The sequence below is a fragment of the Polyergus mexicanus genome, unplaced genomic scaffold, assembly GCF_030449975.1.
Source record: "Polyergus mexicanus isolate NDT 795.1 unplaced genomic scaffold, iyPolMexi1.0 SCAF_4, whole genome shotgun sequence".
NCBI lineage: Eukaryota > Metazoa > Arthropoda > Insecta > Hymenoptera > Formicidae > Polyergus > Polyergus mexicanus.
The window spans coordinates 4,215,904-4,239,383 of record NW_027223324.1 but is presented as its reverse complement, the minus strand read 5'-3'; the positions used below and the strand labels follow the sequence as shown (position 1 = coordinate 4,239,383).

Here is a 23,480-nt window from a genome sequence, read left to right as displayed (position 1 = left end):
ATATAAAAGCAATCTGATTACTATGATTAATTGCGTACCTCGTGATTCAAAGAGACGATGCGTGGTCACTTTTGTTGTCGGTTCAATCCCGATCTTTATTTCATGATACTCAAGAAGTTGACGGCGCATGAATCACATATAAGGAAAAATTCAAATTACGTTTCGAATTGTTCAGCGTTCAAGAAACACAAATGGCTGCGTTTCGATATATATACTGCCAGTACTGACAATCTATAGTTTACATCCACACACACACACACACACACGCGCGCATGTACGTATAGATTTTCAGTACTGGCAGTGAACATCGGAACGCAGCCAATATCACGCGGTAGAAATTTATAAGATTTAATAATTATATAATTATTAATTATTTTTATAAAAATATTATTTCATCTAATATGTGAATATTATATCGTTATATTATATATTTTTAAATTATATTATTATATTTTTTAAATTATTTTCCGTTATGTTTTTTCTTCTATAATTCTTGTTGTGGCTGAAAAGAGACACGAGTCGAAACGTCCCATATGTTTTACACGTGAAATTTTATTTGACAATTATATATGTCTTTTATAATTAATATTATTTAATAATCTTCCATTGTTCGCGCATCGGGGCCTTTCATTATTCGAATTAGATATTTTTCAAATAGAAACATTTTTTCGGGACTTGAAAAATTCTCTATTCGATAGCCAATTGCGTGAGAGACATGACATATCTGTGTTCTCTTACCGGAAAGATGCCAATGTTGGCAGCCCTGCCGCGGAGCGTCTCGCGTCGTCCCGTCGTCTGCATCGCAGGTGCGAGTTGACAGTTGACAGCTCGTTCTCTCTGCCCGTGTCGTCGATTCGTTGCTCGCGGCGAAACTCTCGTTCTGACAGGCGAAGGTGCGCGATGCCGCGATGCCTCGCGCGTCACCCTGAGTATCGAGCGCGATCGAAACGGGCGACGGTGCCCTATCGAATATCCCCGTCGACGGCCACGGCCGCCCTTCGGTTCTCCCTCGTCCCGTGATCGTGCACGACGTTCCTCGCGTCTCTCGGTGTCCGTCACGATGTAAGACCTTGCCGACGATCGGATCGATCATCGTCGTCGCTGTGTCTTCGCGACTGTGTCATCGACCGTCGTCTCGACAGCGGTGATCACCTGCAGTTTTCCCAGAGTAGTCCAATGGTATACATTATGCCTGTTTAAAAACACATTTGAACATTAATGCGTGTATAGTCTTTGGAACTTGTTTCTGGCTGGTCATTATAAAGATATTATTAATTAATTATTTGTGCATTGTTTTATTGTTATATTAAATATTTATATATATGAGTTGTTTTGCTTTAGGCTCTTGTTCTCTTCATTAAGAATTGATAAAATATATTGAAAACTTTCTTTTTTATAATCCTGCATTAGTAAATTCATACATGCTACAGTGAAAATGAATTCTATAACAATTAATTAAGTTTTACAGCTATTTGATAATCCATGAACTTTAACTCTTATAGGTCATACATTTTTTTTACTCTGTTCCTGGGTCACAATGTCTTATTGTGGATTTAGCTGTTTCACAGTGCTAAAAATCTCAAAAAAGCTAAAAAAATTTACAAAAATTTATATATATATATATTCCTTGTAGAAAATGACCATATATAACAGAAGTTAAAAAATAAATTTTAAAAATTTCTTTTCGTTGATTGTGATCTTCAAAATATTCTATTGTTAAGATATTGATAGGATCAATATGTGACCCATATGTGATTTTTAAGGGTTAAAGAAAGGTCTTAGTATATTTTATTAATCTATTATATATTATCGAACAAGAGTCTACAAAAAAGTAGTATATAAAAAAAACTAATTTATTTTAATGCTAATAAAAAGATAGAAAATTAATAATAAGATGCTTAGTTAATGTTATTTAACATCAATGATCCATGTTCTTTGAAAAATCAATATTATACTTTGCAGAAAAACAAAGAGATATAAAGAGATTTAATTGAATCGGGTGAAAGCCTTTGTGTTTAGAAAGCAAGGATCTCTTTAGTCAAGAAAAAGAAAAGAAAACGGCAAAGAACAACAGAGAATTCGGCATGATCCGTGGAAGGAGTAGAATCAATTTGGAAACATTAGATGGGGTGGAGGAGGCATGGAAGCCACAGCTGGCCGACCGTCTCATCAGAGACTCTTCAAGGACACCTTGCCATCACCAGGAATACCCGGATTAAATGTCATAAGAGCCTTGCACCAAGTACTATTCATTCCCTTTTTTATTTATATATTTTTCATATGGAATAGATAAGAGCAAAAAAATACCAATTAGTTATATGTTATTTATTAGTATTATGATATTGTTTCTTTTTGCGAACGATTCATCTGTCACTTATCTGCTGTAAAAAATACACCGAAATATTTGTACTTAATATATGAAATATTTTATTTGCTACATACCTCGACGGGATAAAAGATTATACAAATTATCCTGGTAATAATACAGACGATCGTGTCATTGCGTACGGCTCTGGACTCTTCGCGCGAAGAGCTTCGCCGATTGCAAGAGAGCGTCGGAGATTTTTCCAGCGAGAGTTACATCGACGCAGTGGGCCGTCTGGCTCTTGAGAATCACGTCCTCAGGCGAAGAATCTTAAGCAGGAGCTGCGAATTCTCGTGTGATGCGGCGACAAGCTCGCCGCTTCAGTCGAAACGCATCCGACTCGTAGAAGTTTCTCGTATGGAGTAAGCAGAATTTTAATTTAACTACTAGCATCGGAAAGATAAATCCTTTCCGGATAAGGATTCGGTTGACGAATTAACGCCGAGAATTTTTCTATGTATCAGTCGACCAACAGATTCTGCGAAAACTACCATGGACGTATCTAAAGAAAAGATCGATGCTAATGCTCGAAATACATTCAATCAGCCTGCTTCTGGACATAGCAGCAGTAGTAGCAGCGGCAACGATAGTCCCGATCTGCCTTCTCGTGCTAGCCGATGCGGTAGACTTCAAACTTTATCGAAATCTTCTAAAACCGCAATTACCAAAGGCACTACTAGCTCCACAATTACACAGGCGGCGTCTACGATGCTAAACATTGTCCAAAGTGAAAATGATAAACCTTCGATTTCGACAACGACCGCAACTAGTAACGAGGAAGAGCCTCAAGAAGTTTCAGGTAGAGTTAGCTGGTTCCATAATAAATTGATATAATAAATAATTTTTGACAACAAATTCTATAAAAACAATCACGAGAATTAAAAACCAAAAAATGTGGTGTGTTTCTTTAAAAAAAACGAAGAAGAAACGACGTGATTGTTCTTATTGACACTTTTAGGAGTCGCATTATTTCGCTGAAATAATGAAATTTCGTTCAAACACATTTTTTAAAGAGGAATTCATTGTTCTAGGCGATGGGGTCAATATGGACCACTTGGACGTTCCTGAAAAAGATATCGGCGAGGACTTAAGTTTGAAATCCATTTCCGATGGTGACAATTCCGTGTTTAGTGATCACACGGATCAACTACAGACACCTCGTCAAAGTCAACCGGGTGATTCGTCGAGACCGAACGAACATTCGGAGAATGAATCGGAGGAGCTGGACGACATCGAGCTGATATTTACGACAGACGAAACCTGTCGTGATCTCGGCCTGCAAGAGGATCTGGTATCTATCACGGAGACCGAGTCGTGGCAGCATGCGGGCCCCGGTAGCGGCCAGCCTGTTCTACTCAAGTATACAAAGTCAGCGGAGAGCGAGTCGTTGGTTTGCAACGGCGACAAGACCAGTTCTGTCGAGGAGGCGGTCTCTTCGCAAAGTTCCAGTATTGATCGTGAGGAAAGCGTTGACAGATTCGACGAGAGTTCCAGCTCCAGGCTCAATAAGATGTGGTCGCAGTGTTCCGTCTTAGTCGAGACGGACATCAGCAAGTGCGGAATTGTGGAGGATGCTGAGAGCTCTACAGGATCGTCCTTGCGACATGTCGCGAGAAGAAACACTCTGGCTGCACCGCCAACAACTTACAGGTTTACTTAATATCTTTTTTTTCTTACAAATGATTTTGTGTCTAAGAAATCCATAAATTGCATTTGCGATATCCATGTAATTTACGTTGCTCACATTTTAGCTTAAAAATGAACTATCGTCAATCGGTTAATTTCGGAGATATATAATAATCGGAGATTGTTGTTGATTTCCAATTTCAAAGCATTATATGTTTCTTCTTCTTATTAGGATAGATTGATAGATGTATCATTATCATATTGTCGTCCTTCTAGACCTATTATTCACCGGGAGGCTCTAGCTAGCAGTCGTAGAAAGAGCTCCGCTCCGTTGCGGCCAGTAATGGATCGTAGCAGTGGTGCCCGAAGAGAATCCGGTGCCCAGACGGACATCTCCGCGCTTCCGGCACAATGGCGATCCGAAAGCTATCTGGCTCACAAGGTTGCGCATACCTTTACGACGCTGCCGAGCAAGTTTGCGCTTCCAACGGGCGTGCCCGGCCGATTGAGGCTGTCGGACAAAACTCGGGAAGCTAGAAGAGTGATGTTGTCAGACATCAGCTTCACTAGCATGGTACCCGAGTTATCAAGGAGCGCTGATCATTTGTGCCATGATTCACACGCGCAGGTAAAGTTAACATGTAACAGTTAATGTGTACAGAAAAAGAGATAAACAAATTGTTATGATATCGCAGGAGTATGCATGTTTTCCTTTTACACCTTTGCATATCTGCTAAATATTCAACACATTACTACATATTAAAATTTCTCCAAGGAAAATCTTATTTTCTAAAGAATCTATGATTGAAAAAAGAAGAATACGATGATATTTCTTCTTTAGTGTTTCAACTCGCGCAACTACGGTTTTCGTACACCAGAAATCCATAGACGCGAGTCCCTGGGTTCTCCCGCGGGATACTGGCCGCGTTGCAATCCCGCAACAAGTCTGCCAAGTCCCTGCGATTGTAGACTATCAACTGACTTGTATCCTTCGCGATATCGCGGCTCTCTAACGTCGATACCATCGCCCGGTCTTGAGGTTGTCAGTGGTCCGCCGCGAAGACACTCTTGGAGAGCAACGGCAGCGTCCTTTGACACATGGAGAGTTCCGGTCGCGACTTCTACGCCACGTCCGACTTGGTCTTCGATGCCGTCCTCTCCAACACATGTGCATCCTCCGTCGATCTCCTCCAGAATTTCAAAAAGTGCACCAAAGAGAACACGATCAAAGGTGACCTTTCAAGGTATGATATGTATATTCTCTGTCCTTACTGCATTTCTCTCTCAAGCGAATTCACAATGCAATTATTCCAGAAAGAAAGAGAAATGTGTGTATATATCTGTGTATACAAATATTCGAGAGAGTTCATCTATTCGGAAAGTAAATTCAAAGTGAAGGAAGATAGTCATAATTTTCAGAGTGTCCAATGACACGCGGTAGTCTACCCAATTTGCGTTCAGACTTGGTCGGCGGTGAAAATAGCGGGGATTCCACCGAGTCATTGATTGATGAAGCCGAAGATTATTTGCGGCGAAGTATCGATTCTATGCTGACGATATCGAGCGTCAGCACGGATTATTGGAGTAAGCAAACAGCGAGGCGAAGAAGGACCCGAAGACATTCGGAGCCTGACTTAATTCGCGATTGGCATCCTCCACAAGATGCCAAGCCATATTTGCCAAAGGTAACGTCATGTTTATCTTATATTCATAGACGGAGATTTTTGCGCTTAAATCACATTTTCAATAATAGATTTTCTTTTAGATTATAATTGTCAAAATTTTTACGTAAAATTTTCCAGATACCAAGAGATCTCAAATTAGATCACCTTGTGAAGGTCATATCGCCGGAGGGCAGGGTCCTCCAAGGGCGTGTAAGATACGTAGGTCCGGTTCCAGGCCGAGAAGATGCGCACGTGGGCGTGGAACTGTCATATGTTAACGGTTCATCCGATGGAACTTTTCACGGCAGGAGATTTTTCGATTGGTAAGTTTGTGAGGAACTAAATACAAAATATTTTGCAGACGCGTAATATTTATAAAAATTAAGCATATATATGTTGCTTTCTTTTATTAAAAACTGTTAAAGCAAGAAGTAATAAAATGGGATACCTTTCCGCGTTTTTCTCTCTCTCTCTCTCCCCCTCCCTCCTTCCCTTTACATCCTTCTTCAGAATCTGATAACTCCAATTGCCTCAGCTTTAATCAAGAATAATTCTATTATTAACAGCGAACCGGATCATGCGATCTTTGTCCCGTTCAAGAAGGTGGTGCTTGCTTGGTGCACCACTTGACCCGAAGCACCAACACCCATGGTCACGCCTCGTATTCTACTCTCCCAGTACACCATGTAAGAAGAAAATGAGGAAGGGTGAGAGAGAGAATTCGGCGACACGTAAGTCGTATTTACAAATTATCATATTTGAAAGCTGGCCAGTCCTCTGGTTAGGTTTAGATAAAAGATAATGCGACTATTCATAATCTTTGTCGATTAATTCTCTCATCCCCATACGGAATTGTATAGCTGTTTAACACTATGTGTGTATTAAAATTATCAAAATTAAAAAAATAACTTTGGATGCCATAATAATAATATAATAACGAATACTGTATCATACGTCGTGTAATACTATATAAACATGTATGTATGTAACATATGCACGAACTATATGTATATACGTACATACATTCACTCATCCAATGACATATTATAGTCTATTCTGTTTGAGACACATTTGACAGATTGATAATCACTATTAGAAATAGTAGTGACGAATTCCACGATATATCGACATCAATGTCTCTTACTGTGTACCTAATTTTCTACAAAATATTTTTTTTATAGATAGGAAGCAAAGTTGACAAAGTCTCATGGTTTGTCTTCATAATATAGTGCAGTTAGAGTAAATCGAAATTTGTTAAAAGAGCGTCAAAATGTAGTCCATTATTAAATTGCATATTAATTCAACTGGCAAAATATAACCGAAATTATAGGAGTCTGAGAACAGGTATAAAAAACCAAACCATAAAATTTCGCAAACTTTCATTGTCTTATTTATATTAACGTGGTTATATGTACAAGATATATGTACAAATTGCAAAATGATTTTCATAATGTTCAACATGCGATACCATATACCAAAAAAAAACATATAATAAACCTATAAGATAACTTTGAAGAACTTAAATGTAGTATTGTATTACGCTTTAAAAATAAGAACAAATGTATTTGGTTGAAGAATGAATTTGGGAATGAGGGAATTAAATTACAATTTTACATGTAACCGGAGGATAAAAGCAGTAGAATCAACTAATAATTATAATTTTTGGCAGGAATAATCAAAATGATTATAATTATTAATTAATTAATATTTTCTATCAATAATAATTCGAGAGGCTATATGCAGCGAACGTTGGTCTTTTATTTCGGATGGTATAGCATTGTGATCGTATTTCAATATCGATAAAATGACGTTTGCTTGCAATTTTATAATATAAAGCTCTTAAGAAAAAGATTGCGTTCCTCGTCCAAAGGAAAAAATAATAGATTTATTTGGGCTACTATGATCAATTATTTATTATTATTAATACACACATCGAGAAAACTTTCACATTATCCCGAGCACTCAATACAGAAGAAAATTTTCTTCTTGGATACTCTGTACTCAACGATCGTTTTCTTCGTTGCATAATATCACCAACATTCTATTTCTCTAGCGTAATTAAATGTCGATTCAAATTCTTTTCTTTTTTAAGAGAAGTTTGCATGTTCTTTCATACCTCAATCTAATTCGATTATTTGGCACAAAATCTTTTCATCAGTTTTCTTAGTCATAAGTAAAAAGTGTTGGGTAAAGTCCATAGTAGAGCATTTATCTGGTGATTGGTAATTTCGAGCAGTTTCGAGTTCGATCTTAATCCAAATATCTCATATGCCTTTGATTTCGCAGATTTGGCGAAATTATTCTGAAGATTTAATCTCGCTGTTATGAGTTAGAATTTTATTTGACACCATATCTCTTAAGGGAAGTTAATTGAGTAAAAGAATTAATATTATAGGAGAACTATATACCATACATATAGAAAAACCAACTGGGATGATAATTTAAAAAAGAAAAAAAGAAAAGAGATTATATGTGTGTGTATATATAATAATAATAATAATAATAATAATAATAATAATAATAATAATAATAATTTAATCAAAGGTCCAACCGAACCTTTGTCTACTAATTACCAGATGGCTATTCTAACATGGATCTATCCATCACTCTGTGCAATTTAATTGATATAAAATAAGATTACAATATACATTTTTTTTCGATGTGCGTATTCTTGACTGGAACTAAAGAAAATAGAAATAAAAATGAATCCATAAAGAGATATATGCAATAGTAATAAATGCTATTAAATTTGTTATCAACCCAATAATATCTTCGCGCGTTGCTTACGAGCTTTCAATGAGCAACTGCTTTAGTGTATGCCAGACATCAAGAATGTTTTTCTATGTGAAATTAGACCCATTTGAAGACATATACCGTATCGAGTCTCGATATTTATGATTCAGAACTTTATCCGATGATTTAACGTCGGATTTTCTAAATGTTTGATACGTCTAACTTGATGTGGCAAAGCAACTCTGATGTCCTAAGTGATGTACGGGTATATATATGTATTTTACGTATATGTACATTAATTTCTGTACATTTTGAAAACACGCATATATAAAGTGTGGGCACTACACTTGGTTGTACAAAGATAAAAATAATCATATCCTGAGGCTGTACCTATCGTCTTAATCGATGGATCTGATTTATTCGAACCGCAATGAGAATCGGTCGATGCATTTCTCTGAATTTTTAGATCCATGGATACCTAGCTGAATATAATATATTAACGTAAAAATGATGAGATGTCAAACCCTCTCACTATTTATTGTATCGTAACAAGTACGAAAAAAATAAAGAAAATTGGCTTAAAATGTGAGATATACATTATCTTTCTTAAATGTAGCTCATGAATCATACGATGTTTAAAATATCCTTTCCTGCTTTAGGAAAACTTCCTATCATTGATTCGTATCATAATTCGTAGATTGTAAATCTCTTGAATCTTTAGATATTCGAATTTATTTAGATTAGAATTCGGAGAACTTCGTCTTTTGTATCGCCATATATCTTCTATCTTTTTCACCTTTCACACTTCCAATAATTACTTTCATTCGTGCAATCTTTATACAATTATTATCCTTTTAATTATAATTCAAAATTCGCGACATTCTCTCTTTTATTTCGCCTCGATGAAGTAAAGAAATTATAAATGATGAGCCGGATAGTCGGCGTACCAACTATAGGCTCCGTTGGAACCAGTCTGCCCCCCGAAATCGACGTAGTCCAGGACATGTGTGGCCGATCGCTCGGAACGTTCTCTCGAGTCTTCTTGATGAACGACGCTGGGTATAACGACCGGTACGTATGCTTCCGTTTGTCGAGCCACCCTCGACAACGAGGATGTAATTGGGTTCACTTCGATGACGTCGATACCTTCGATACCGTCGACGGGAATTGCGATGTAACGTCGACCTCCTAATACGCCATAAATGGCGCACAGCAACGTCAACACGATACCCTACGATACGAAAAACAGATGATTATATTTAAGATTCTTCACTGACGCATCATATTGAATTACTTCTCGTCGGAAGAGAGAAAACATGTAATTTTTTTTCTTTTCCTTGCGAAGTAAATTAATTTTTTCGTATTATTTCTTTTCGCTATCACTCATTTTTGATAATATAAATTGATAAATATACTATATGGTATATATTAAGAAGAAGAGAAGAATCTATTTTACTAAAATTAAATATCATATATGGAACAGAAAATAATTCTTATTTCAATGCTTATTAGATTTTTTAATTGTTGGATATTTTAATATTATAAAAAAATAATTAAGACCAATTTCTCGGATTGCAAAGATTAGAAATCTACTTTTACTATTATTTATTTTACTCCACTTATTTTTTTGAATATTTTCTATCAACTTTTGCGTTCAAAGCGCTTTCTGTAGAATCACGAAATATTTTCGTTGCTTTTGTCGGAAATTGATAAATATTTTTTCTGAATATTTATACTATTTTTTCCTTTTATTAAGAAATTAATATTTTATTATGTTCAAAATTGATTTGATTTGATATAAAAAAAGAAACAAAGATGAAATGAATAATTAAATTAAACTATAAATGTATTATTTACCAAATTATTCATCGTCCTCTTGTGATGAACTGAAAGCAAGCTTAACAGTTCGGTTCGTCGAACTAAAGTGAGGGGCTTCGTTGTTGCCGTTTTATATGTTTCTCTCGGCCACAGCTTTCTAGTCTCTTTGAGAGTAACCGACAATTACTTCTGGCTACTTCTTGCACCATCCCGTCGCGAGTCAATTGTCGCGAAACTGTCAACCGCGAGCCGTTGAAATGTCCTCTCGGAGAAAAAGAATCATTATATCCTCCTTCCTAGATTCACGTCTCGATACTTTTGATCTTCAATCAAACTTTCGATCATTCTTTCTTTTCGCTCACGTATTTTTCTTCTCGATTCAATTCGGCTTGCCTGCCGATTCAGCCATTTGTCGACGATTTAACAACGAATTTTTCAAAAGCTATTTATTTTTCTGTTCATACTATTGACAAAAAATAATCTCTTTCATTGTTACACTTATGCTTATAACTATTTAATCGCTTATATAGTTTGAAAGATCCACAATTATAGTATAAAAATATAATACAGAAGTACAAGAGAGTTATTATATAATATTTTTAAGATATATAATTAAATCTTTACTATAGGAAGGCACTAATTATATTTAGTAAGAAAAATTTTATTTCATTACAAAAAAAAATCTCTTATTCTAAGAAAGCAATCACTAAAAATTATTCTGTTGTGTTGCAATTTAATTATCGAAGCATATTTCGCTTTTCTTTTTTATAGATTTTTATATATTAATATTAATAAAAACAAAAATTAAATACAACACAAAATGCCATAGAAGTCATAATTATGCCTTAATTAGAAAATAATTTTAAAAATAAATATTACGAATTCTTAAAAAATAAATCCATATTGTTGTTTCATGATACAAGTGTAAGTTGTGTAGTTCCAACACAAATGGATTAAAAATAATATCTTACATAAAGATCATAATAACATAAAAAAAGTATGTATATCTTAAACAATTCTTTTCATTTCCTGCGTCACAATATAAGAAAGATTATGAAAATGATAAAATTGAAAACAACTTAAAAACAACAAGATCTGAACTAGGAAATTAATAAAAACTACAATTCCCAAGAAAAGGACAGATGTCTCATTTCATGAATCAATTAACTATTCGCAAATCATTATCATTACTCGCGAATCAATTATTATATTAATCTATCTGGATATATGTAATTCTATAATAAATTTTTGTGACCATATATTGTAATGTTTCACGTTTTATTTTATATATATATATATATATATGAAATATATATAATACATATTTAATATATATTATTACTTTTAATATATATATATAATTTTGTGTGCGTGCGTGTGTGTGTGTGTGTGTGCGCGCGCGTTCGTGTTTATATATATATATATATATATAATAATAATAAACAAAAGACATGTTTGTTTGGTCCTTTATCAGCATTACTATCGCATTTAACGCTAAGTATCTCGTTCTGAAATTTAAATGCCTAATATATAGATTGGACTTTTAACATAAGAAAATTATATGAAAGAGGAATCTCTAATAAGACTATATAATTAATGCGGTAAAACTAGTTGTTTTAGAAAAATTGATGAGTCAATCGCTTTTGCAGGTTGAGGTAGTAAAAGCGGCTTTACCGCGACAATCGTTCGAAACATGTTCAATCAATGGAGAAGATAAAACGGAAAGATCATACTTATTTTGTGACAATGTGGAACTCGCGGTTGAACAGACCTCTTCCTCGAATTGAGCCAATTCCAAACGTATCAGAGTTTCCTTAATATTAATATCCTGTGAAGGAAACAATAAAAAAAACATCTATAAAGCGGAATTTTAAAAAAAATACGTATAATTATGGCAAGATTTTCTTTCACAGATTTTTTAACTTGCTTCAATACAATTTTCCAACCAAATAGTATTATGGAATATCACAAATCATAAATTTGAGATACAATTACACGAAATGTCCCCCCCCCCCCCCAGGCATGTACATGTGTGTGTAAAAATACATAAATAGTTATTATACATTGATATAATTATTATTTTTAATTTGACGGGAACACAACGTGAATAATGATGTAACTATTTTTTCTCTTTTTTTTTTCTTGCCTGTATTTATCTATGCTTTCCATTTACCAGCAGTTTGTGGTAAAAATATGGTACAATTTGGCAAGTCTTTAGCATTTGCAGCACAACGCAATTATTCGGGTGAAATGTACACTCAGATATTAAACACAGTTAACAATTTATTACAAAATGTTCCACAAAAAAAAAAAAAAAAAAAAGGATATGTTTTAAAGAAAAAAAAGAGAATAGAAATTTCTTCCTTAGGACACATTGAAACGTATGATAATGATTATAGAAGTATTCATATATATCGATATAAATATTTATGTATCAACAACCACAGTTCGGCTCTTTTATTACTCCTTTTTCTATTATTGAATCTTAAGCTTCTGTTAACCACCTATGCTGTATATGGATTATGATGTCAGAGAAATTGTGTGAATGTTTTTCTATATATGTCGGATTCTTATTTTGAAATTTAATTTACAGACAATATTAATTAACAATATTTAAACATTACAGTCATTATCATTTTTGCTCCCCCATTTTTTCCAAGGTAAGTATCATAATTTTAAAACTATCAGTTATAAATTTAGAATATTGTATAAAATTTCAACGATTTTATGTATTTATATATGCAATGTTTTGTAGAAATATAAATAGACTTACAGAAACTAGAAAATATTTAAAAGAGCGAAACTATTGCTTGAGAAAAATTTAAGGAATTTAGAATGTCGAAGAAGAAATCCATTTATTTCTTACCTTATCGCCATCCTTGTCGTAAAGATCGATGCAAGGAATCGGTGAACCTTCACGGCGAGATTTCCCGTAACCAATCGGACGTTTTTTATAGCCTTTAACTTTAGCGATAAGGGGTTTCCACTGCGCCACTTGAACAAGTTCGGCGAACTTGTTACAAGCTTCGCGGCTCCATTCGCTTTCTCTAAGAATAATAGTCATTTATCAACATTGAAGTCAATCAATAACCGTGAATCATTAATCGGTCGGCCTACCGTGGCTTCGTATTCGCTAGCGAACACTCCACGGCCTGCAATCGTAAACTCAACATATCCGTACATAACTCCAACACGTCATCTGTGGAGATGATATTAATATCTCCGTAATCTACGTAATAGACTTCGCATTGAGAATCTCCTACAATGGTTATTATTTCCGCGCGATACCATTTGTTATCATAACTGAATTTAGCTGCTACCATCTGACCTGGAGTTACCTAAAATTAGCAAACATTTATAGAGAAATAATATTAATTGTACTAATAATTAATGTAGTATTATCCTATATATATTACTCTGAACATCTTGCTATCTAGTGTATTTCAAAAACGGTTATTCAAAATGATTTCATATTAGATTTTATATCTGCAGCATTTACAAGATGTATTAAGAAAAAATATTTAGAGAAATTATGGTAACATTCTAAAGTTTCTATTCTTTTATATTTTTACCTTTTTCAAAGCATGAAATTCGCGATTTTCCTCTTTATTATAATACTCTGTCATTTCGAATATTAAGTTATCTAAAGCTGTGTTTCCAGGGCCAATCACATGAATCCAGAATATATTTGGTGTTTCCACCGCAGATACATATACTTCCATTACATCATCTGTTAACAACAAAAGTTAGTTACACGAAAATCAAACAAATTAATAATAAAACAATAGTAAAACGATATAATTCCACTTCATTTTCTCTTTGAGTAATAGCTAATGCTATTTGCTTAAATTGGAATTGAAAAATTACAATTAACATTTCGCAGAAATAAAGTTATTGTGTGTTTTATATACCTTGTGGTAAAGAAATCTGCGAAGTCTCTGAAGTATTGTCGGACATGTTAACATCATTGTTAAAGGATGGTTCGAATGTTGGTGTTCTTTCCACAGTGATTGTGAAGTCATTCTTTAAGTCAATTTGAGTTTCGTTTTCCTCTCGAATTTTATCTTTTATCTGAGTAATGGCTAGAGCTATTTGCTCAGCAGTTCCTCTTAACATTATGCACCTTTCATCATCTATGAAAACAAAATTAATACATAATTATTACAATAATTACTACTATACACTCTCGAGTCTTGATATAAAATTAATAATTATAAAAGAAATTTTTATTAAAGAATTTAAAATTTCTAATATAATTCTTAACACAAGAAGTAATTATAATAAAATTGGATACCAAAATATAATTAACAATAAAGCAAAAATAAATTATTAAAATAAGAAAATAGAAGAGGAAAAATTAAAATAATACATACTTTGAGGTATATTAGTAACATCTTTCTCAATTACAATTTCTGCACCAGAGAATCTTTGTATTTGCTGTATAGTATTTCCATTTCTTCCTATGATTCTTCCACAAACTTTATGTGGTACAGAAAATTCATAAGTCTTGATAGTAGGCTGATTGCCTATTATATCTTTAACACTGTTTTTACTAGGAGATATTCTAGGCATTCTTGCAGTTGCTGTTTCACACTTCAGCTGAGCTTGAGCTTCGCTTTCTTCTCGGATTTTATCTTCTATTTGAGTAACTGCTAATGCTATTTGCTCAGCAGTTCCTTTTATTATTATTCTCCTTTTCCATCCAGCTATAAAGAAAGAATTAATATGATTATTATAATAATTATAATTAACAATTATTCAATATAATTATCATATCTATAATATATACATATAATTATCATATATATGCAATATTAATGAATATATATATATATGTATATTTAGAAAATAAATTTCAATAAATTTTATAGAAACACGAACTCCTCTATTAAATGGAAAAAAGATATTGTAAATTTGATAAGAATTTACAAAACGAAAATTTGAATTTAAAAATAGATAAAACGCAAATTGAGATTTTTGAACTTTATATTAAAAACTAGAGAATTGTAATGAAATTGTAATAAGAGCATACACAATTGGAAAATCATTTTATAGATAAAAATAATTTTTTAATTAACTAACAAACTAATAAACTAGAAAAATTAAGTGTATAGAAGTGTATAATTAATAAAAAAAAGCAAACATAATTGGATAAGTTATAAAAAAAAATATTAAAATAGCACTAGTAGTAAATAAGCACCTTCAGATTTATAAATACCACTATTTTCCATTATGAGTTTTGCACCAGAAGATCTTTGTATTTGCTGCATAGTATCCCCATTTCTTTTTAGAATTCCGAAGTTTCCGCAAACTTCATATGGCACAAACAATTCATAGGTCTCGATGATAGGCTGATTGTCTATTATGTTTTTGATCATTGATTCTGCTAAACGAATGCCTTCCATTTCATTACCCTGTATGATGCAGACACGATCCGGAGACTCTATATCATTTCTACTCATTGTAATGTGTGTGCCAGTTGTATCTTGTATCTTTTGAATCACTGAACCACCTCTACCAATTATAGCAGATGCAAATTGTTTAGGCACTTTATATTGTACTGTAGTGCATCTGGATGTTATTATCTTACAAGATCTCTTTGTATTATTACTATCATCTCTTGTCTCATCATCCTGTAGTATAATAGTAATAGATAAATTTATATTTAGGGAGAACAGATAAATTTTATTAAATCTTATATAGGAAGAGAGAGAAAGATTTGTAATTATGAAGAAATAAATATGATATAAAAAAATTTTATGCCAAAAGTATAAACTTTACCTTTTCAAACACAGGATAGAACAAGATTGCCAGGGATATACAACTAAGAGTTGTCAAGGATATGCCAATTAAAATGGGTACTACAAATTTTCTATCCAAATTTGATATCCACCTCATCTTGCAATGGAAAGATTATGCAATCAAAACAGAATGATAAATTTTGTTGTGATCTGTAACAAACATATACATATATATTAAAAAAAATATTTATATATAATTTATAATTATTTTAAACGATTTCAATTATTTTTGGTTAGTTTCTACTCAAAATGTCTGCGATAATAGCAAGTTTTCAAATTTTTATGAGAGAAAAGAAGTTTATATATTGCATATTTACCGTAATTAGTATCTAAAATGTGTCATGTAAAAGTACGTTGAGATATGGGAAAAAAACACAAATTTTATATGTTCAATAAAACAGCGGTTCGTAAGATCTAAAAATAGTGTTTTATGTAAGTCTCTGCGTTTACATTTTGCTAATCGCTTCTCCGTTTCTCGTCTTATGCAGTCTTATAGTCTAATCTACGTAATACGTAATATTGCGAAAGGCACGTGTAACTGTGAAATCTTCGATTTCTTAGTATATAGGTTGGATGATCGGATTCATACGAGAAAAAGTTATCGTACACATCGATTGGCTATCGAATAGAGAATTTCTCAAGCTTCTATCAAGAATTCTAGTAATTCCCTATTCGCTAACCAATCGAAACGTTTGACAAATTTTTGGATATATAAATAAATAGCGCTAAATATCTCGCGCGATATTTAATATTTTAATGAACATACAAAACGTTTTATTTTTATCATCTTTTTTTAAATTCCATTTGCATTTGACATTGACATTATTTTTATATACAGGTAGGGTTTCATATGCTATTTACGGTTAATTCAACGTATATATGTATTGTAAGTAAATATATATTTAACATAACATAAAATGTATATCTTATCTCTATGTATATATTACCTTTGCAAACTGGTTTATGCTGATTCATTCAGTCTTTTTTATCGCACAAGATAATAAGAACTCGGCACGTTATCGGACCAAGTATCAGTAATACATTGGTGGTGAAAGCATACACGTATAGTAGAGATAACTGTTCGCTAAATTTTATACAGCTATTGAAATCTTTACAACTTTGGTGAGCTCAATTTTCCGATATTACTAAAGATATAAAAAAAAAAACTTTATATCAATTGTCGCGCTACTTTCATTGTCGAGAAATTATTTTTATATATTCTTGTAATATCTCTGTATATGTATGACCTTAATTTTGAATTTATATTTAAATAATTTTTCTAATAATCTCAAAATAGCGCGATGAGTTTATCGGCTCTACCGCATCATGTTTTGGTTACTAGTAGTGAAACGCCGACACCCGGTATCGATTTGCTTCAAACAAAGTAAGTTTGAATAAATTTATAAAATGTTTATTATATATATATATATAAATTATAAATCTATAATGTGTGTGACATATATATATCATTTATATATATCATTTATTTTATGTATATATCATTTATTTTTGTTGATATAGATGCAATGTCACTATTATGCCAAATATCGTAAACACTCGAGAACAAATGTTAGAGGCTCTACCTATGGGATACGATGCTATTTTTCTTGTTGACAAAAATAAATTCGACAGTGAATTCCTTGATGTTGCCGGTAAATCCAATTTTATCTTTCTCGCGCAATCACAGTTCTTATGCAGCCGATTTTGAATATATCCATTTAAATTTTCACAAAGCGGAAATCAACTTCAAATTTAACTATGAAAGTAAAGTTTAATGGAAATTTCCAGAAACATCCCGGATATAAACAAATACGAGCTAATCATCGTTGAAAGAAAAGCAAATCAAATTAATTAATTCGAGATTTTATCGAGCTAGAAATTAATGGATATATTTGATTCTCCAACATTTTTCAGGCCCAAACTTAAAAGTCGTATCAACAATGTCAGCCGGTTACGATCACATGGATGTCCCAGAAATTAAAAGGAGAGGAATCAAGGTCGGCTACACGCCAATGGTGGCATCGGCTGCAGTTGCGGAGATAGCTGTGCTTTTAATATTATCTGCAGCGAGACGCGCCCACGAGGGTCGCATGATGCTGGAACAGTGATTAATATTTTTTCATTTTATATATTATTATCTTATAATTTATAATTGACATCGAAATCTCTCTACATGAAAAATTCGATAGAAAGTTTGATTTATTGTTTAATTTAAATTTTAAAATTGTATTTTCAAACATTTTCTGTAAAATTAAAAATTATATAACGCGCTAATAGATGTGTATGATAATCTAATTAAGGAATCAAGTACAAAGCGGACCACAATGGTTGCTGGGACACGATTTACGAGGCTCGACTGTCGGCATCTTTGGTTTGGGAAATATTGGTCAAGCGATCGTTAAACGATTAATGACATTCGAAGTAGAACGCTTTATCTATACCGGACATTCGCGCAAGAAAGCAGGTAAACATATATACACACACGCACTCCAAAAGCCAGTTATAATCGATGTCCCACATATCTATATTTTTTATCCGATATCTACAAGAACTTCAATTATAACATATTCTATGTTTTTCAACAATTCTATTTTATATCTATCGTAAAAGATTTATATAAAGATACATTCAAGGATTTACGCTAATTATCTACGTAAATTAAATAGATTTTCAATAATAAATCATCGAATAATTGTATAAATCTTCAATAGTTATTATTGTTTAATGAAAATCTCTTCGTCGTTTATTCGAGAATATAAATTTATAAAAATGTTATTTAGAGGAACCTTTAAACCTTTTACCATCTTATGTTTAAAATAAATAATAACATAATTCGCAGGTGATGAACTTGGGGCAACATTTGTATCTTTCGACGATCTTTTGGAGAAGAGCGACTTCCTCGTAATCGCGGCTCCCCTGAACAACGAAACCAGAGGACTTTTCAACGATAGTGCTTTCGATAAAATGAAAAAAACAGCCATCTTCGTGAACATAGCTCGCGGCCAAATTGTCAATACCGATTCGCTTGTAAAAGCCCTTCGTGATAAGAAGATATTCGCTGCCGGATTGGATGTTACTGATCCGGAACCGCTACCACCGGATCACGAACTTTTTAAGCTACCTAATGCCGGTAATTATTTTATCCTTTCTTTTTCACTGATTCTTTGTTTTTTTAATTGATCGATTATTATGAGATCGTTAAAATAACGGCTTAAACTATTAAAGAGGGATAAAATGCTAAGATATCACACATTTGAAAAATCAAGGAATATTTCAGATAAGTTTTAAAAGATCCTATAATTTCGTAATCGATGTAATATGATATAAAATTATATAATTCTTATATACCATCTATTATAATTTATACATATATAGTATATCATATATTAACAGTTTTTGTTTAATTCCAGAAATTATACCACATTTGGGCAGCGCAACAATGAAGACCCGCAACGACATGTCGATAATTGCAGCACAGAACATTATTAATGGTCTTGAGGGCAAGCCTTTAGTTTATTCCTTATAATAAATCATTTTCCTTGTATAATTTTGCCTACATATATAATTTAACTCTTGTCTGACAGATACTGAGTCGGACTTTTTCCATAACAAAATAAATACAGGTAAAGGTAATGTATATCTAAAACATTTCTAATGCTTATGTAACAAATATAATTTTATACTTTGTCTATACTTTTTCTTTCGTCAAAAATATAACAAATATGTACCTATATTCAACAAATAAAAGTGAGATAGTACATTGGTCCAAATAGATCCGATATCCACATGATGGTTAATCAATCAAAGATTAATAATAATCTCCATGATTCTTCTTATATTTAAATTGCACAAATGTAATAAATCTTAATCGCAATCTGATTATAATCATTAACTACACTATCTAGGTTAAGTAAATACTTTTATTGATATACAATGCATTATCCAAATATTCTTAGACATCTCTTATTAAATTCAATTATTTAGTTCATTATTACATTGGAATGATTCTATAGAAGATGCTGTGTAGGATTTTCTCGAAAATTGTATATACTATTACTGCTATATATTTAAATGTTTCTTGAAGTTTATAAAGACTTTCTCAAACTTATTACTTTCTTCAAATCTTTTAATTTTCAGAAAATTCTTCCTAACAATGTTTTATTTGATTATTTCTTATTAAGTTATTTAATGCCATGAATTGACAAGTGTAGTAAGTAACATAATTTTATTGGGAAGAAAAAAAGTGTGTAGTATTTTCTTTGAATAAATTAACATTTTAACATTTTAAAAGTATCTCTAAAGTCTTCCAAAAGAACTTTTCTGTAGTATAATGTTTTACTTTAAAATATTATATATATACACACAATAATCTGTTATTTCTTTCTCTCTCACATATAAAATATGTTTTCAATAGACCTATTATCCTTGAAAAAACTGATTAATATAATATCAACACTGTTTACTGACAATTTGCAACAGTCCACAGATTTAAAATCCATGTTCAACATTTATCACCCATAATGGACAACAGGTAACCATCAGGCTTCTACTACTGCATTTTTTAAACTACATAGAATAGGATCGATCTTATTTTCCAACGATAATATATGACCAGTGTTGCAATTGTGACTAGCAATAAAACTAACAACCAATGGTAATTTATTCATCTGGATTACCTGAGAATTGATTAAAAGAAATTCCTTAATTTTTCGAATTCCAAATGATAATTAAAAAATTATATAAAACAAAATTGTTTATAAAAATAATTCACAGAATAATTTATATAATTTAGCTATAAATATTTCTACACATCTCTATTTCCAATTATTAATTATATGAATAAAATATTTGTTATTTGTGTTATTTTGTCAAATAATATAAACTATTTCCACTAATATATCTAATAATAATTATTCTTTTAATGTGATAATTTTTTCTGATTGTTTTGAAGCAAAATTAATATATGAGCATAAAAATATGTTTATAATTTCTATAATCATTGTATATGTACATATTTACCTGGTAATTACTATACATGCACATAATAGTTTTGTTCTTTCCAAGACCCAATTTACTTCCTTGGTCTGTAGCCATTCCAAAAGTAGATAAGAAACTAGCTCTTGTAGCTAATTCTGGTGCTTTTTCATTGGCTACGGATATGACAGGTACTCCATCTCTGTCTGTAATTAATATGCTATGCAGACCTTCCACATTGCTTAATAATTCATAAAGAAACTTTTTCAATTCCTAAAAACATGAAAATGTTCAAATAATTTGTAGAATTTGATAATTGTCATATGTAACTTGTGTCAATCATTACATCAATGGATCAATGTCAAGTAAAGAAAATGTTAACGAATAGATATTCCAAATTGTGTAAAAATATACATAAGAAAAAAAAATGTAATACGAAACATTTCGCATAAAGAATGGATTTTCCAATTCCATCTTAATACTTTCGTACGAGGAAAAAAAATAAGAAAAAATAAAAGTACACTTTATTTTTACTATAAAACTACGATAAAAAAATTATTGAATATTTATTAATTTGTTTCACACATGTATAATCTCGAGATCAAAACTTCTTTCTTTATCGTATTATATTAAGAAATAATAAAAATTTTCGTCGATGTTGTAGAAAAATGTGTATTTTTTATTTACACAATTTGAAACAAAAACACATAACCTCAAACGCAAGAGAACACTTTTCTCTGTAAAAATATATGTATAAATATTCAACTTACAACTGTCATCTTTTACACGAAACAAGATCGGATTAAATGACAATTGATCGACGAAATTCTTTAAACGCATACAACGACGGTCGTTATCATCCGTTCTCTCTTGATATTGATAGCAATCGATAGCCGTATCGTATGCACGGTTGCTTGGATCCGAAATCCAAAACCTGAACATGGCGGCGAGCGGCGAATGCCTAATGTCGCGTCGGTTATCTTCGGCTTTGTTCGGCCGCGCTCGGCTTCTATGGTTGCGCGGCGGCCGAACCGCCCGAACCTTGAGTATAAAAAGTGCAAACAAAACAACCTCTTGTCCGCAACTCCGCACGAATGACATATTTTTAAAATGGTATAAACATTAAAGAATTAGCTAAAATTAAACAAATGTGTAACGATGATAATTCGAAAAAAGATATGGCCACGTACTATCGGCGATTTGGTGTCGATGATCTTCGTGTTGGTTATAGTGCCTCTTATGTACTGGTTCGGATTATGGATAGTGCTACCGGCATTATACAAGGACGAGATTCTACTGTATTCCCTCCACTTCGTCCTCGGTAATTTCATCATGTTGAACATTGTAGGTAATTTCACGTATACGGTACTGTGCGACACCAGTATCAAGAGATGCATAGTGCCTGTAAGCACAGCGGCAGCCGTGGATGGGTGGAGGCTGTGTGTTATCTGTGAGTGCTTATCGCCGCCGCGATCCTGGCACTGCAATACCTGCGACACATGCATCTTGAAGCGGGATCATCACTGCGTGTTCACTGGGTGCTGCGTGGGCTACCACAATCACAGATACTTTATCATGTTTCTGTGGTATTTGTTCTTCGGCGCGGTGTATGCCTTCTTCTATAGCAGTTTTTTCATCTGGACCAGAACATCCTTCGAATTCCCGATGTCTATCGTTAAGATAGTCTTTCCCGTGGCAATCTTCTTCTTCGGTTTTGACAGTTCCATCGATCAGTTCTACCTGTTGCTGTACATTGTGTCAATAGTGGGTACTCTGTACACCGGAGTATTGTGCTTTTATCATTTTAATTTGATTCTCAGAGGTGTTGTGGGTAATGAAAGCAATAAAAAAGATTTTACATATGATATGGGTTGGAAGGACAATGTCAGAGAGGTATTTGGAGAACAATGGTATCTGGCATGGTTGCTTCCTTATATTAAATCACAATTACCTCACGATGGAGTCTCGTGGCATTATCTGTGTTCAAAGAAAGATTGAGAATCGTTTTGATTGAGTGCTATACAATTTTTTACAAAAATATCAACGATACTTCAATTACTGAGATGGAAAAAATTAATTCAACAGTTGAATACATCACATTTTTAAATTAAGATAACCAGTTATCTTGCTATACTGTTAACTATATATCATACACAAAATATTGAACTATTCATAACTGTTGTAAATAAGAAATTTATATCTGTAATTAATGGATAGTATTATATTATTTTATTAAATTGTGCACACAGACCATTACACAATTCTTTCACACTACATTTAAAGCTTTATGTTTATATTGATATCTGTAATTATATATAAATATTGTACCTCTCTCTCTGTCTCTCTTCTTGTGTGTTCTAAAAATTAGATGAATATAAAAGACTTTTAAGTTTCTTCTGATTTCCTTAATCATTATCTAATTTTATTATTTGATGAGAGGAAACTCTAATCACATTCAGAAAATAAAAATTTCAAAAATGTAATATGTTGATTATTACT

General features: G+C 32.5%; 6 protein-coding genes across 7 annotated transcripts; 3 read left to right on the top strand and 3 right to left on the bottom strand.

The window, feature by feature from the left end:
* The first annotated feature begins 758 nt into the window (after positions 1-758).
* On the top strand, positions 759-8,970 carry LOC138932153 (uncharacterized). Of its 2 annotated transcripts, none has more exons than XM_070293717.1 (10): positions 759-1,179; positions 2,020-2,242; positions 2,489-2,727; positions 2,830-3,164; positions 3,397-4,015; positions 4,268-4,619; positions 4,833-5,235; positions 5,411-5,676; positions 5,794-5,978; positions 6,222-8,970. In XM_070293717.1, exons 2-10 carry the CDS (start codon positions 2,141-2,143, stop codon positions 6,283-6,285), a joined length of 2,565 nt encoding a protein of 854 aa, XP_070149818.1. In that variant the 5' UTR covers positions 759-1,179; positions 2,020-2,140; the 3' UTR covers positions 6,286-8,970. The 2 variants fall into 2 exon arrangements, with proteins under 2 accessions (XP_070149818.1, XP_070149817.1); XM_070293716.1 differs by having other exon boundaries at positions 2,007-2,242.
* LOC138932155 (uncharacterized) lies at positions 7,950-10,786 on the bottom strand. The gene is made up of 2 exons (XM_070293719.1): positions 10,246-10,786; positions 7,950-9,619 (listed from the first exon to the last, which is right to left on the bottom strand). The coding sequence occupies exons 1-2, from the start codon at positions 10,255-10,257 to the stop codon at positions 9,305-9,307; spliced, it is 327 nt and encodes a 108-aa protein (XP_070149820.1). The 5' UTR covers positions 10,258-10,786; the 3' UTR covers positions 7,950-9,304.
* An 862-nt stretch (positions 10,787-11,648) lies between these two features.
* Positions 11,649-16,550, bottom strand: Papi (tudor and KH domain containing protein papi). The gene is made up of 9 exons (XM_070293718.1): positions 16,325-16,550; positions 15,988-16,157; positions 15,407-15,839; positions 14,580-14,912; positions 14,118-14,339; positions 13,779-13,936; positions 13,324-13,544; positions 13,073-13,253; positions 11,649-12,034 (listed from the first exon to the last, which is right to left on the bottom strand). Exons 2-9 carry the CDS (start codon positions 16,102-16,104, stop codon positions 11,840-11,842), a joined length of 1,860 nt encoding a protein of 619 aa, XP_070149819.1. The 5' UTR covers positions 16,105-16,157; positions 16,325-16,550; the 3' UTR covers positions 11,649-11,839.
* A 470-nt stretch (positions 16,551-17,020) lies between these two features.
* Positions 17,021-19,907, top strand: LOC138932187 (glyoxylate reductase/hydroxypyruvate reductase). Its single transcript, XM_070293768.1, has 7 exons — positions 17,021-17,129; positions 17,305-17,391; positions 17,529-17,659; positions 17,922-18,111; positions 18,308-18,471; positions 18,847-19,137; positions 19,418-19,907. Exons 2-7 carry the CDS (start codon positions 17,309-17,311, stop codon positions 19,531-19,533), a joined length of 975 nt encoding a protein of 324 aa, XP_070149869.1. The 5' UTR covers positions 17,021-17,129; positions 17,305-17,308; the 3' UTR covers positions 19,534-19,907.
* Lamtor3 (Late endosomal/lysosomal adaptor, MAPK and MTOR activator 3) lies at positions 18,643-22,967 on the bottom strand. Its single transcript, XM_070293770.1, has 3 exons — positions 21,752-22,967; positions 21,027-21,254; positions 18,643-20,683 (listed from the first exon to the last, which is right to left on the bottom strand). Exons 1-3 carry the CDS (start codon positions 21,758-21,760, stop codon positions 20,546-20,548), a joined length of 375 nt encoding a protein of 124 aa, XP_070149871.1. The 5' UTR covers positions 21,761-22,967; the 3' UTR covers positions 18,643-20,545.
* Positions 21,948-23,344, top strand: LOC138932188 (probable palmitoyltransferase ZDHHC24). Its single transcript, XM_070293769.1, has one exon. The coding sequence runs from the start codon at positions 22,140-22,142 to the stop codon at positions 22,977-22,979; it is 840 nt and encodes a 279-aa protein (XP_070149870.1). The 5' UTR covers positions 21,948-22,139; the 3' UTR covers positions 22,980-23,344.
* Positions 23,345-23,480: the final 136 nt, after the last annotated feature.